The following is a 15,109-nucleotide window of genomic DNA, read 5'->3' as shown; positions in this document are numbered from 1 at the left end:
AAAAGTACCGGTACTTTTGCAATTTACGATTTATTAAAAATTGTACTTTTCCTTTCAGCTGATTGTCTAGGAGACCGACCACCGCTGCTGCCTAGTATATAATCCCTGCAATGAAGCCAATTGGGATTAGGAGTAGGGATGAGTGAATAGCTATAGCTCCTCCTGAATGGCTGCAGCGGTAACCCGGATACCCGGAGCGCTCCCGATAATCAGCTGCATGTGTCACGGCTGTGTGACAGTTAGGCTACGTTCACATTTGCGGTCCTCGCCGCAGCGTCGGGCGCCGCATGCGTCATGCGCCCCTATATTTAACATGGGGGCGCATGGACATGCGGCGCACTTGCGTTTTGCGCCGCATGCGTCGCTGCGGCGCCCGCGTCGGTGCGCAGAGGACGCAGCAAGTTGCATTTTTGCTGCGTCCAAATTCAATGAAAAAAACGACGCATGCGGCGCAAAACGCAGCATTGTGCATGCGTTTTGCTGCGTTTTTATTTGCGTTGTGCGTTGCGGCGCCGACGCTGCGGCGCACAACGCAAATGTGAACGTAGCCTTACAGCACACAGACTCTCCATGCATGTATTATGACTGTCACACAGCCGCGGCACATACAGCTGATTATCGGGAGCGCTCCGGGTATCCGATGAAGCTATTCGCTCATCCCTAATTAGGAGGTAACACAGCGCTCCGGTGACCCTGGAAAGTTTGCTTACAAGCTCCATAGAAAAGTGCATGCAGGCGCTGCACATGTTCTAGTAGTGGTGTCAGTATATATAACTGTTAATGTCTCAAGACAGATAAAATCTGTAGGGAAACAGAGCACCAGACCGCAGGGCTGCACCGGACCGCAGGACCGCACCAGGCCGCAGGGCCGCACCGGACCGCAGGGCCGCACCTGTACAAAAAGCCTCACCAGCAGCAGCTGCTGCCCGTGGCTGGGGATACGTTCCACCAGGATGACTGACAAGAAGAGACAATTCACAGACTGAAGCTGCGCTACCAACACGAAGATTCTTCATCCAATGATATGAAGTTACATTACCAGGCCGGTGTCAAACACGTTGCGGAAAAAACCCGCCAGTGATATCATTGGATGCGGAATCTTCATTTCGGCAGCGCAGCCTAAACCGGTGACTTGTCTCTCCTTATAACCCCTACCCAGCTGGGAGGGGGCTGTGACATCTCCCCTCTGTTCGGGGAAGGACCCCCTATTACACTGACCCTTCAGGTGTTCTCTATGAGGAGAGGCCCCGTTTACCATCTGCGGGCAGCGCCGGGCACAGAGACTTTCTACACCCTATAAGCCGCTAATATTAGACGAGTGAGGGTCCGACCCCCAGTAAGGGGCAGAATGAAGCCCCCGCTGCTTGCAGCTTGTCTGGCCCTGCCGCTCAGGCCCCAGCTTGGGTCATTGGCACCGGGACTGTGCGGCAGTGACCCCATAACACTGCTAGCGATGCACAGACCCCCACTCTAACACAGGGGCCAGGCACTATTGTTACCTTGTGGGACCCCCTTAATATTGCTCAGGGGTACCCGCTTGTATGCCCCCTCCCCACAGGTGCTCTGTCACAGGAGGACCTGTAATACAGCCCATAGCCCCGGCAGCGCCCACCACAGGCTGCAATGCAGAATACTGGAGGGGACAGGAGGCTACAGCACAGGCAGCACCGCCGGCCAGCACATATCCGGAGACCCCACGTGACAGGTGGAAGAATCCGAGGAAGAGACCGTCACATACACAGCTCTTACCATCCGGCCGCCGTACCGTTCCCTCCGCCCTCCGGTGTCACCGGCAACTGACCGGAAAGGCGGGAAGCGCAGGCGCCGTGCTCAAGGGGCGTGGTGTTCCGACCCCAAAGCCTGGGCTGATTGGCGGAAGTCGCTATGTGATTGGCCGAACCGTGCAAGACTACGTTGATATGAGACCGCTTTTAGCCAATCACATTCTAGAAATCTTTACTCGTGAGTTGTTTGTAAGCTCTGAGCGCCATGGAAACCGTGTTCGCTGCCGGAAGTGCCTAGCACGTGACTTGGGAAGTGACAGCGTCAGACACACAGCTGATTCCTCTGGGTCACGGCCATTGTTCTCTCATGGAGAGACGCAGACGGAGCAGAAACGCGAGAGAGACAATGCAGAGACACACGGACGCTGAAGAGGGACACACGGACACCGGAGAGGGACACACGGATACTGAAGAGGGACACACGGAGACACCGGAGAGGGACACACGGACACTGGGGAGGGGCACGGACACTGGAGAGAGACACACGGACACTAGAGAGCGACACACGGACACTGGAGAGGGACACACAGACACTGGAGAGGGACACACGGACACTGGAGAGGGACACGGGCACTGGAGCGGGACGCACGGACACTGGACAGGGACAAACGGAGACACTGGAGAGCGACACACGAATACTGGAGAGAGGGACACATGGACTCTGGAGAGATGCACAGACGCTGGAGAGGGACACATGGACACTGGGGAGAGGGCCACGGACATTAGGGAGGGGCACACGGACACTAGAGAGACAGACACTGGGGAGGGACACACGGAGACACTGGAGAGACACACGGACACTGTAGAGAGGGACACACGGACACTGTAGAGAGGGACACATGGACACTAGACAGGGACACATGGAGACACTGGAGAGGGACACACGGACACTGGAAAGGGACACACGGACACTGGAGAGGGACACTGGAGAGCGACACACGGACACTGTAGAGAGGGACACATTGACACTGTAGAGAGAGACACGGACACTGTAGAGAGGGACACACGAAGACACTGGAGAGGGACACACGGACACTGGAGAGCGACATGGAGACACTGGAGAGGGACACACGGACACTGGAAAGGGACACACGGACACTGGAGAGCAACACACAGACACTGTAGAGAGAGACACACGGACACTGTAGAGAGGGACACATTGACACTGTAGAGAGGGACACACGAAGACACTGGAGAGGGACACACGGACACTGGAGAGCGACACACGGACACTGTAGAGAGGGACACATTGACACTGTAAAGAGAGACACGGACACTAGAGAGGGACACACTGACAATGTAGAGAGGGACACACGAAGACACTGGAGAGGAACACATGGAGACACTGGAGCAGGACACACGGACACTGGAGAGGGACACACGGACACTGGACAGGGACACACGGACACTGGACAGGGACACACGGACACTGGAAAGGGACAAACGGAGACACTGGAGAGTGACACACGAACACTGGAGAGAGGGACACAAAGACACTGGAGAGCCACACAGACACTGGAGAGGGACACATGGACACTAGAGAGCCGCACGGACACTGGGGATGGGCACCCGGACACTGGGGAGAGGGCCACGGACATTAGGGAGGGGCACACGGACACTAGAGAGACACACAGACACTGGGGAGGGACACACGGACACTGGGGAGAGGGCCACGGACATTAGGGAGGGGCACACGGACACTAGAGAGACACACAGACACTGGGGAGGGACACACGGACACTGGGGAGGGACACAGACACGGGAGAGACCAACACCTCACATTTGGCGCAAATACATAATGCAGAGATGTAGACAGTGTGGTGGCTCAGTTGTTAGTGTTTTAATTTGTTTAGTAAAATAAAACAGACAGCACACAGAGACATAGGCAATGCAGAGATACAAGTCAGAGACTTAGAGAGCACAGAGACCTAGACATTGCAGAAACAAACTGATCAGAGACAGACAATGCAGAGACATAGCATAATGACATGGATGGCTCAGAGACAGACGATGCAGAGATATAGATAGGTCAGAGACTTAGACAATGACCCAGATTCATCATTGCTGTTTCTCCAGTTTTCTAAAGTAATTTGCTTTTTATTAGTAGTTTTAGTATTTTCGCCTTATTCTCTGCGTGTTTGATGCCACTTTTTAAGTTTTCTATCTTTTTTGCTCCCATTTTCTGGATCAAAGTCACATAAACTGTTGCCATGCAACAACTTTGTGAATGAAAACTAGATCTTACATAATTGCTAGTAATTGCATCCAAGCCAAGTAATCCAACCTCCTAAGAATTGAAAATGTTTTCAAGGAATAAAATAACATCCGATAGGCAGATTTTCTTCCAGGCGCAGTATAGCACTTTTACAGCACATGGTGATGCAGACCGATCACATCTGCAGTCTTCATGTTGATGATATAGAAAATGATGAAAAAATGAACTTTTCAAACCCTTTCGATTTAATGAGTATGAGCGCCACATATAGGAATACCTGATCTTACACGTTTTAGGTTAATAATGGGTTTAATAATGGTTGTCTGAGGAATGTTATGCAGCAATGAATGCAAATCAAGCTTTGTAATGAACAAAGAAGAAAATCAATATGCTATAAACACATAAATAAATAAACAATGCCAAAAATAAGTCTGAACCCCCATCTACCAAGCGAACAAATGAATAACAAATTGTAATGCAATATAATATACCGGTAACAACAATTCCAGGACCACAAAAGTCTTATGTACAGTTATATGAAAAAGTTTGGGCACCCCTATTAATCTTAAGCTTAATGTTTTATAAAAATTGTTTTTTTTGCAACAGCTATTTCAGTTTCATATATCTAATAACTGTTGGACACTAATGTTTCTGCCTTGAAATGAGGTTTATTGTACTAACAGAAAATGTTCAATCTGCATTCAAACAAAATTTGACAGGTGCATAAGTATGGGCACCTCACCAGAAAAGTGACATTAATATTTACTAGATCCTCATTTTGCAAAAATAACAGCCTCTAGTCGCTTCCTGTAGCTTTTAATGAGTTCCTGGATGAAGGTATTTTTGACCATTCCTCTTTACAAAACAGTTCCAGTTCAGTTAAGTTTGATGGTCGCCGAGCATGGACAGCCCTCTTCAAATGATCCCACAGATGTTCAATGATATTCAGGTCTGGGGACTGGGATGGCCATTCCAGAACAGTGTAATTGTTCCTCTGCATGAATGCCTGAGTTCAGGGGAAGATGGTGGTCACACCATAAGTTTGTCCTCTTTTATGCCCATAGCAGCCAGAGATGCAGATGTGTTTTTTGCAGCATGAGACGGTGCATTATCATGCATGAAAATAATCTTGCTGCGGAAAGCACGGTTCTTCCTCTTGAACCATGGCAGGAACTGTTGTTTTAGAAACTCCACATAGATTATGGAGTTCATCTTTACCCCTTCAGGGATCATAAAGGGGCCAACAATCTCTCTCCCCATGATTCCAGCCCAAAACATTACTCCACCTCCTCCTTGTTGGCGCCTTAGCCGTGTTTTCATGGGGTATCCATCCTCCACTCCATCCATCTGGACCATCAAGCGTTGCACGGCACTCATCGGTGAACAAAACAGTTTGGAAGTCAGTCTTCATGTATCGTTTGGCCCACTGGAGCCGTTTCTGCTTGTGTGCAGTGGATAGAGGTGGTCGACAGGATGGCTTACGCACAGCTGCAAACCTCTGAAGGACCCTGCATCTTGTTGTTCTGGGGACGTTGGAGGCACCAGCAGCTTCAAAAACTTGTCTGCTGCTATGACAAGGCATTTTTGCAGCTACTCTTTTAACCTTATGCAATTGCCTGTTGGAAAGAGTCCCCAATTTTTCCTTATCAGCACGCACATGTTTGTGCTGGGAATCGGCTACATACTTCTTGATTGTGCGATGATCACGATGAAGTGTCTTGGCAATGTTGATTGTAGTCATGCCTTGACCTAAATACTCCACAATTTGTTGCTTCTCAGCAGCCGACACATCCTTTTTCTTTCCCATTTTGGCAAAAAATGTAGGCTGCTTAATAATGTGGAACAGCCTTCTTAAGTAGTCTTGCCTTTATTTGGACACACCTGCCAAACTAATTTGCACAGGTATCTGCAATTGCTTTCAGTGATATAAAGAGCCCTGACACACATCACCATCAATGAGTTTAAATGACAAACAAAAAAATTCTAACCTTATCACTCCTAAACTCTTTGTGCATAATAATTTGGAACACAGTGTAGATGAATGTATGAATTTTGGTGGTGCTGTCCACTCTCTTTTTCAGAAATATAATATACACCATGTAAAAAAAAATGTGTGAAATATTATTGTGCATAAAAAAACATGATGGTAAGTAATTTATTCAAACAAATCTATAGTTGACCATACATGCAAGAATAATTAATAAATAACTAAAAATATTTATAGAAAAACTATGTGTGAGTACATAACAAAAACGACTAACAAAAACAACACTACATATAAGTGCAAAAATAAAGTAAGAGGACTATGTCTATGGAAGCCCCAACAAAGGTAAGTGAGTGATGGAGTGGAACTCCAGTGAATTTGTGACAGAAGAGTAAAGGTACCTTCACACGAAACGACATCGCTAGCGATCCGTGACGTTGCAGCGTCCTCGCTAGCGATATCGTTTCGTTTCACACGCAGCAGCGATCAGGATCCTGCTGTGATGTCGCTGGTCGCTGAATAAAGTCCAGAACTTTATTTGGTCGTCCGATCGCTGTGTATCGTTGTGTTTGAAAGCAAAAGCAACGATACCAGCGATGTTTTACACTGGTAACCAGGGTAAACATCGGGTTACCAAGCGCAGGGCCGCGCTTAGTAACCCGATGTTTACCCTGGTTACCAGCGTAAAAGTAAAAAAAACAAACAGTACATGCTCACCTGCGCGTCCCCTAGCCTCTGCTTCCTGCTCTGACTGAGATCCGGCCCTAAAGTGAAAGTGAAAGCACAGCGGTGACGTCACCGCTGTGCTGTTAGGGCCGGAGCTCAGTCAGTGTCAGGAAGCGGACGCTGGGGGACGCGCAGGTGAGCATGTAGTGTTTGTTTTTTTTACTTTTACGCTGGTAACCAGGGTAAACATCGGGTTACTAAGCGCGGCCCTGCGCTTAGCAACCCGATGTTTACCCTGGTTACCCGGGGACCTCGGCATCGTTGGTCGCTGGAGAGCGGTCTGTGTGACAGCTCTCCAGCGATCAAACAGCGACGCTGCAGCGATCGACATCGTTGTCGCTATCGCTGCAGCGTCGCTTCGTGTGAAGGTACCTTTACTCCAGTAAACACTACAATGCTCTGATAACAACTAGGTGCTACTATATCTTACCTTCTGATCTCACTTCTGTCTTCAAGGGTAAACTGGACAAACTGATATGCATGGTTGTACGGCACAACATTCTCAATAAGAAGGAAGCTGCTTTTTGACAACACATCACCCCATAGTTCCAACTTAGGTCTTCAGGTAGGCTAATCGTCCTGGGTATTGGTGGACTCTTCAAACGGCCATGTATCTGTTTGGATAATTTCCTCCAACCATTGGTCTCTTCTCTAGGTTCCTTCATCAAGGATTCAGCATAACTTATCCAACAACTAGATGGACTGATGATTCCCCCAAATCATCAGTCCATCTATTTCATTGTTTGATTTTTTAATGTTTTAAAAAAGTTTGCTGTATGTTTCATTTAAAATGTATTTCTTTATGGTGATCCCTTTGTTTGTAGCATGTTTCTTTTCTTTTTCTTTGTTCATTACACTGTTGTGTACATACTACAGGTTGATCCCAGCTATTGGGTGGTGCCCTCCCTTTCTAATTTGTATACAAATCATCAAGATCTGCTGCTGGCAGCTTCCATTGCAATTGACGACCAATGACATCCCAGATGTTCTTGATGGGAGACAAGTCCTGAGATGCTGCAGCCTATGGTCACGTATTTAGACCACATTGGCTGCTCACAGTAGCACAAGCATTATGTGGCTTGGTGTTGTTGATAATTTTCATTCCAAATACACTCGGCGTTACACTGATTTCGTGATGGAACAAGTAGTACGGTCATTTCTGCCAAGTGTGCCAGGAGCCGTTTTTCAACACAACGACATCAGACTCCATGTTGCTCATGCTACAGTGAGTAGTCTGTGTGACCTAAACATGCTACATCGCCTGCAGCATCACCGGACATGTTTCCATTAAGCAATTGCAAAGGGAACTGCCAGCAGCAGATCTTGGTGATTTCCGTACCCAAGTGCATTCAGCATGGGGGAACATTTCTCTGACAGCCATTAATAGCCTCAGTGATGACATGACAAGTCGTGTAAAAGTATTTTTGCATCTGGTGCTCATAACTGGATAAATATTTGGAAAATTTTGTTTCCATTTTTTCATCATTAACATGTCTATCGCTCTTGTCATCTCCATAATTCCATTGTTTTTCCTTCTTGGTGATTCAATTTCAATGTTGTATTTCAGGCGCATTATAGGCTGGTCATACATGGGGCAATAAGCAATAATGAGTTTTAGTATAAAATAAAACTAAATTAGAAAAAAAATGCCCAGTATTTGGTCAATGTATAGAGCCCTAGAGAAGAGAGCAGAGAGCATTGCAGTATCTTTTAGATTGTAATACTTACTGAATAGTAGTTGGGTCTGTAGGACCAGTCCTCTCCTTTAACCCTAAACATCACGAATCAAGATTTTTTAATTGGGCCCAATACAGAACAAAAGGTAAGTTGGATACAGATATGTGTAACTTTAATTGTAAAGAAGAAAGTCTAAAAAGTAAAAGATGTCTGGATCCTGCTATTGTAGTCAGAGGTGTAGACAGTACGTGCATTGTCTGGCTTTTGGAGTCTATGGTTGCTATTGGAGCATTGTTAGGGACTCCAGAATATGTGATCTGGAGAGACCCTGATCTCATTCTTCCTCCGGGATTAGTACCACACCAATTTGTGTGATAATTATTTTATATTTTCAGCTTACTTTGATTCAGGTTTTGGAGCTGTCAGCCTCCCGGTAAAGAATATCTATAGGTATACTCTTCGGCCTGATCTGACATTGGGAACAAAAAAATGAAGTTGGGGGTATAGTTCCAGAGGCCCCCTTAGATGAATGCGCAGTACCACGTGCCTGTTTTATTCATTTAAATATGATTTGTCCAATTTACTCACCACCAGGCGTACCACTGGTTCACAACTTTACCGCTGACATGCTGTTTCCTGTCTCTACGACTGATGTCAGATCAGACTGGAGAGTAACGGGTATTTAGTGTTTTACAGAACTTCTGTCCCCACTTCTTCCTCATCTTTAAATAAATGTAAAAATAATTTTTTTCTGCATGTTTTTAGTTAAGAACAAAAATACATAAATGGATTGGAAATTTTAAACAAGCTTGAAAGGAGTAATGGCACGTTAACATTTTTTAGATGGTGTATCTTCATAATGGTTTATATGCAATAACTTCATAAAGTTATTCCCCAAAAAAGTAACTTATTCTATAATGGCCAGACCCCCAGCGATCAGCAAGTAATTCCATATATTTTGGTTAGGAGATCACTTGATTTTCAGAAATAACCCTTTAGAAAGAAAAGTGGTCCAGTAATAGATATTTAAACAATACCGCTAAACTTCCACAAGGGAGCGCTGTTGTTTGTTTTCTGAGTTTTTGTTGTTGTTTTTATAATGACTATTCTGTGGACTGTGGTAAAATAGATGACATGCTGTAGTGGCAGACAAATATACATTTAGATACATAGTTTGGGGATAAATTATCTAAAAATGTCAATTTTCTCATAACTTTTTTATGTATCTTTTTCCTCATGGAGTTCTTGGGACATTATTAGTTCATTTTCCATAGGTTATAATTATTCTTTTGTTTCAGTTTACTTTAATCTCCTCCTGAATCAGAATGACATATTATAAATTCTCATTCATATTTAAAGTATACCTACAGGAAATATTGTTATAGAGTAGGAGTGTGCACAATATTCATTTTTCTAAACTTCCATAGCAGATTCTGCCTTTAATAGAAGCACAGTAGTGATGTCACAATGGCTCATGAACCAGATTTGATGTCAGAACAGTTACTTACAGAAACACAGTAGTGATGTCACAATGGCTCATTAACCAGATGTGATGTCACAGCAGATACTAACAGAAACACAATTGTGATGTCACAATGGCGCATGAATCAGATGTGATGTCACAAGAGTTACTTACAGAAACACAGTGATGCCACAATGGCTCATGAACCAGATGTAATGTCAAAGCAGTTACTGACAGAAACACAATAGCGATGTCACAATGGCTCATGAACAAGATGTGATGTCACAGGAGATATCCAAACACAGTAGTGATGTCATAATGCGTTAGCACCACACCGGATCCCTTCTCTGACAGGCAGGCTCTCCGGCATGTCTCTTCACTCACCCATGCTGCAAACAGTTCTTCCCTTCCGCATGCTCGGGATGCTTCCAGCTGGTCCTCTAGCCATGTCCTTACGGCACGCGTGCATGTGCTCCCGCCCTCTTAACTTACTATTTCCTCCCCAGCCAATGGCTGTGGGACATTATATATATATTGCTTCCTCCTCACTGGGGAGGTGCCTGAGCAACCTTCCTGTTTCGCAGTCTAACTTGTGTAAGGTTGACTACCAGTCCCCGCTGCACTCAACTGCAGACCCTGATTGCTGCACTCTAATGCATATCCTGCTTTCTCCATTTTAATACAAACTCTGCCAGCTGCTCCCTCCAATCTGTCCTCTGGGTCCAGCTGCTGTGCGTCCGTTGGTCTATCCTGGAGTGGCACCTTGGGTTCATCAGGAGTCAAGTCTAACCTCACCATTAGAGGCTCTAGTGAACAGGTGTTCCCTTAGTCACATCCCTCCAGGCTCTCCCGGTCCGTGGCACAGTCGTTCCACAAACCACGTCCGTGACAGTTTGCTCAGGCCATGGATCCCGCTGGACCCCGGATCCTGTCCGTTAGGACCATGTACCAGGAGCTTTGCCGACAGAATAACACACAAGAAGATCTGTCCATACAGTTGCACTCTTTAACCACTAAGTTGGAGGCTTTTATCATCCCTCCTGAGTACCAGCATGTTGAAGCAGCCGTGTCTTCAGAGACTTCCCAGACAGTTTGCTTAGTTCAAGATTCAGGTCCCTGACTTGAAGCTCCACCACGTTTTGATGGTAATCCGAAGCTCTGCCGCAGGTTCATCAATCATTGCCGGCTACATTTTGAACTTCTCCCGCATCACTTCCCGTTGGACCGAGCAAAAGTAGGGTTCCTTATGTTGCACCTTGGAGGCGAGGCCCTGGCATGGTTGAACCCATTATGGGAGAGAGAGGATCAAATCATCTCCAATTTGCCTGCATTTATAGAAGCTTTTCGCAAAGTGTTTGATGAACCCGGACGAACCACCTCGGCAGCTTCCGCTCTTCTCCGTTTACGTCAGTCCAATTCTTCTGTGGGGCAATTTGTGGTACGCTTACGCACCCTGGCATCTGAACTCGAAGCTTTGGTGGCAAAATTCAGGAAGGCACTTTCCGGAGATAATAAGGATGAGCTAGCCAGTCGAGACCTACCAACTGCTCTGGACGACCTAATCTCCCTCACCATCCGTATAGACCTACGCTTCTGTGAGCATGCTAGTGAAGTGGCATGTGAAAGAGAACCACAGCGCCTGGCTCCGTGTTTTCAAGGACCGCCTGTTCCTTCGCCCTCCCTTGTCGAGAACTCATCGGAACCCATGCAGATCGACCACCTTGCCCTTGCTAGACAATGACTGAGGGATCGTAGCGCTAAAGGCCAGTGCCTGTATTTTGGAGTTATGGGTCACTCCATTCGAGTCTGCCCGGTTAGACCGGAGAAGCTCCAGTATCTAGGGGCGGTAGGAGAGGCCTCCCTAGACGGAAAGGACATCTCCCTACCTCTGACCCTTGCTGTAGCCATGACATCCGGTGAATCCCAGTTTGTTGAGTCGGAATATTTGGATTCCGGGGCAGCCAGAAATTTTATCCTCTAGGCAGTAGTGGATCGGTTCCAAATCTCAGTTCATCCGCTCAAGAACCCCCTGACAATAACATCTGTGGATGGGAGAACTCTTCGGAAGACGGTTCGTATGGCTACTGAGAAGATTGCCTTCTATATTCTTTCCTACATGTCTCACGCCTTTCTCATAAGCCTACCATGGCTACGGCAGCACGAACCTCTGTTTGACTGGAGAACTGGAGAGGTGCTCCGCCGGGGACACTCCAGTCATGAGAAGTGTCTGGCTCCAGTACGTCAGGTTAAGGCCCAGTCTTGTCCAGCATCGCTGCCTGGTTTGCCGTCTGCCTATTGGTCCTTTGCCGATGTTTTTGACAAGAAGGAAACAGAGACTTTGCCGCCCCACAGGCCGTATGACTGCCGTATCGACTTGATTCCCGGATCTACACCCCCAGAGGCCAAATTTACCCTCTGTCCCCAGCTGAGACTCAAGCTATGTCGGACTACATTCAGGAGAATTTGGCCAGGGGGTTCATTCAGAAATCGTCCTCTCCTGCTTGGGCCGAGTTTTTCTTCGTTAAGAAGAAGGATGGATCACTCCGACCCTGTATTGACTATCGAGGTCTCAACCAGATCACGGTGAAGAACAAATACTCTATCCCATTGATTCCTGAGTTGTTCGACTGATTAAGAGGTGCCAGGATCTTCACCAAATTAGACTTAAGAGGCGCCTACAACCTTATCCAAATTCGCTGGGTAGATGAATGAAAACATCTGGATATCGTCTTCGATTTATCATCGGCCTATCACTCCTAGTCCAATGGTCAAGTGGAGCGTGTCAACCAGGTCCTGAGCAATTACCTGCGACACTTCGTCAATGCCAACCATAATGATTGGGTGAAATTGCTTCCCAGGGCTGAGTTCTTGTGAAACAATCTTGTTGGTGAAGCCTCGTGAGAATCTCTGTTCTACATTGTGTTCGGTCGGCAACACGAGGTTCCCTCCCGGTGATGGTTCCTTCTGTTGTCCCTGCAGCAGATGTCCTCTCCAAGGATTTTGTGAAGTTGTGGGAGGACACCAAAGCCACTCTAGAAGCATCCTCCGCCCGTATGAAGAGATATGCAGATAAAAGGTGTTTGGATCCTCTGAGCTCCTGTCCTGTGACAAGGTATGGCTTTCGTCCAGGTACGTCCGGCTGAAGGTTCCTTCTTACAAGTTGGGTCCTCGTTTTATCGGGCCTTTCGAGGTGTTGAAGCGGATCAACAAGGTCTCCTATAAATTGAAGCTGCCTCCTTCTCTGCGGATTCCAAATTCCTACCATGTACAGTATCTTTACTGAAGCCAGTCATCCGGAGTCCCTTCTTCAATCCCAGTACCACGCCCATGCCAACTGCCTCAGATGATGTTTTTGAAGTGTAGAACATTTTGGCTATGAAGAAGGTGAGAGGCAAGAACTTCTTCCTTGTTGACTGGAAGGGATTTTGCCCTGAAGAAAGTTCCTGGAAGCCTAAGGAGAATATTTACACCTCCGATTCTTCTCTGGAACTTCCTAGTTGGCTTGAAAAGGAGAAGGCGTAAAGGGAGGGGTACTGTTAGCACCACGCCGGATCCCTGCTCTGACAGGCAGGGTCTCTGGCATGTTTCTTTACTCACCCATGCTGCAGACAGTACTTCCCTTCCCCATGCTCTGCATGCTTCCAGCCGGTCCTTTAGCCATGTCCTTAGGGCACGCGCGTGTGCGCTCCTGCCCTCTTAATGGGCCAGTGCGTGCACTTGCTATTTCCTCCCCAGCCAATGGCTGTGGGACATTATGTATATATTGCTTCCTCCTCACTGGGGAGGTACCTAAGCAACCTTCCTGTTTCTCAGTATAGTTGTGTAAAGTTGCATACCAGTCCCCACTGCATTCAACTGCCGGCTCTGCTTGCTGCACTCTAATGCAGATCCTGCCTGCTGCACTCTAATGCAGACCTTGCCTGCTGTACTCAACTGCAGATCCTGCCTGCTGCACTCAACTGCAGACCCTGCTTGCTGCACTCTAATGCAGATTCTGCCTGCTGCACTCTAATGCAGATCTTGCCTGCTGCACTCAACTGCAGATCCTGCCTGCTGCACTCTAATGCAGATCCTGCCTGCTGCACTCTAATGCAGACCTTGACTGCTGCACACAACTGCAGACTCTGCCTGCTTCACTCTAATGCAGACCCTGCTTGCTGCACTCTAGTGCAGATCCTGCCTGCTGCACTCTAATGCAGATCCTGCCTGCTGCACTCAACTGCAGATCCTGTCTGCTGCACTCTAATTCAGACACTGCCTGTTGCACTCTAATGCAGATTCCTGTCAGCTGCACTCTGACACAAACACTGCCTGCTTCACTCTGATACAAACACTGCCTGCTGCACTCTGATGCGAACACTGCTGCACTCTGATGCCATCTCTGTCTGCTACACTCAGATGCGAACTGTGTGCTGCATTCTAATACAAACTCTGCCAGCTGCTCCCTTCAGTCTGTCCTCTGGGTCCAACTGCTGTGCGTCCATTGGTCTGTCCTGGAGTGGCACCTGGTGCTCATCGGGAACCAACTCACCATCAGAGGCCCTAGTGAACAGTCAGGTGTTCGCTTAGTCATGCCCCTCCAGGCTCTCCACGGTCCGTGGCACAGTGGTTCCACAAACTATGTCTGTGACACAATGGCTCATGCCAGATGTGATGTCAAAGCATTTACTGACACAAACACAGTAGTGGTGTCACAATGGCTCAAGAACCAGATGTGATGTCACAGCAGTTATTTACAGAAACACATTAGTGATGTCACAATGGCTCAAGAACCAGATGTGATGTCACAGCAGTTATTTACAGAAACACATTAGTGATGTCACAATAGCTCATGAACCAGATGTGATGTCACAGCAGATACTAACACAAACACAGTAGTGATGTCACAATGGCTCATGACCAGATGTGATGTCACAGCAGTTACTTACACAAACACAATAGTGCTGTCACAATTGCTTATGAACGAGATGTGATGTCACAGCAGATACTGACAGAAATACAATAGTGATGTCACAATAGCTCATCAACCAGATGTGGTGTCCGCCTCAATCCCATTTTTCAGGGCTTAAGAAGGAAACCTTGATGGAACCTCTAACGTGTGGCAAAAAAACTGTGAACACTGCCATAGTGCGGAACTTCCTCTCTTTAGTCAACTGAAAAAGTTGTTTCGGGTTTCAATAGTCAACACGGCAGCCTTGTGGCCTGCTTAGTAAAGGCCAGGGAGGTTATACATAGAGTAGCATAATTCTTTGTTTATTGTT

At 47.1% G+C, this 15,109-nt stretch overlaps 1 protein-coding gene across 4 annotated transcripts in view; it reads right to left on the bottom strand.

Annotated features, from left to right (window-relative positions):
• SCAPER (S-phase cyclin A associated protein in the ER) overlaps positions 1 to 1,893 on the bottom strand; it is a 369,596-nt gene extending 367,703 nt beyond the window's left edge. For 2 of the 4 annotated variants that reach the window (XM_077264247.1, XM_077264249.1), the window contains exon 1: positions 1,750 to 1,879. In XM_077264247.1, the coding sequence (XP_077120362.1) occupies positions 1,750 to 1,752 (3 nt within the window). In that variant the 5' untranslated portion in view covers positions 1,753 to 1,879. Of the gene's footprint in view, positions 1 to 1,738 lie in introns of all 4 variants that reach the window. The other 2 variants (XM_077264248.1, XM_077264250.1) reach the window with 2 other exon arrangements.
• Positions 1,894 to 15,109: the final 13,216 nt, after the last annotated feature.

This window comes from Ranitomeya variabilis, chromosome 5 (genome assembly GCF_051348905.1).
Source record: "Ranitomeya variabilis isolate aRanVar5 chromosome 5, aRanVar5.hap1, whole genome shotgun sequence".
NCBI lineage: Eukaryota > Metazoa > Chordata > Amphibia > Anura > Dendrobatidae > Ranitomeya > Ranitomeya variabilis.
Note: the sequence above shows the minus strand (reverse complement) of the source record. Positions and strands in the feature narration are given on the sequence as shown.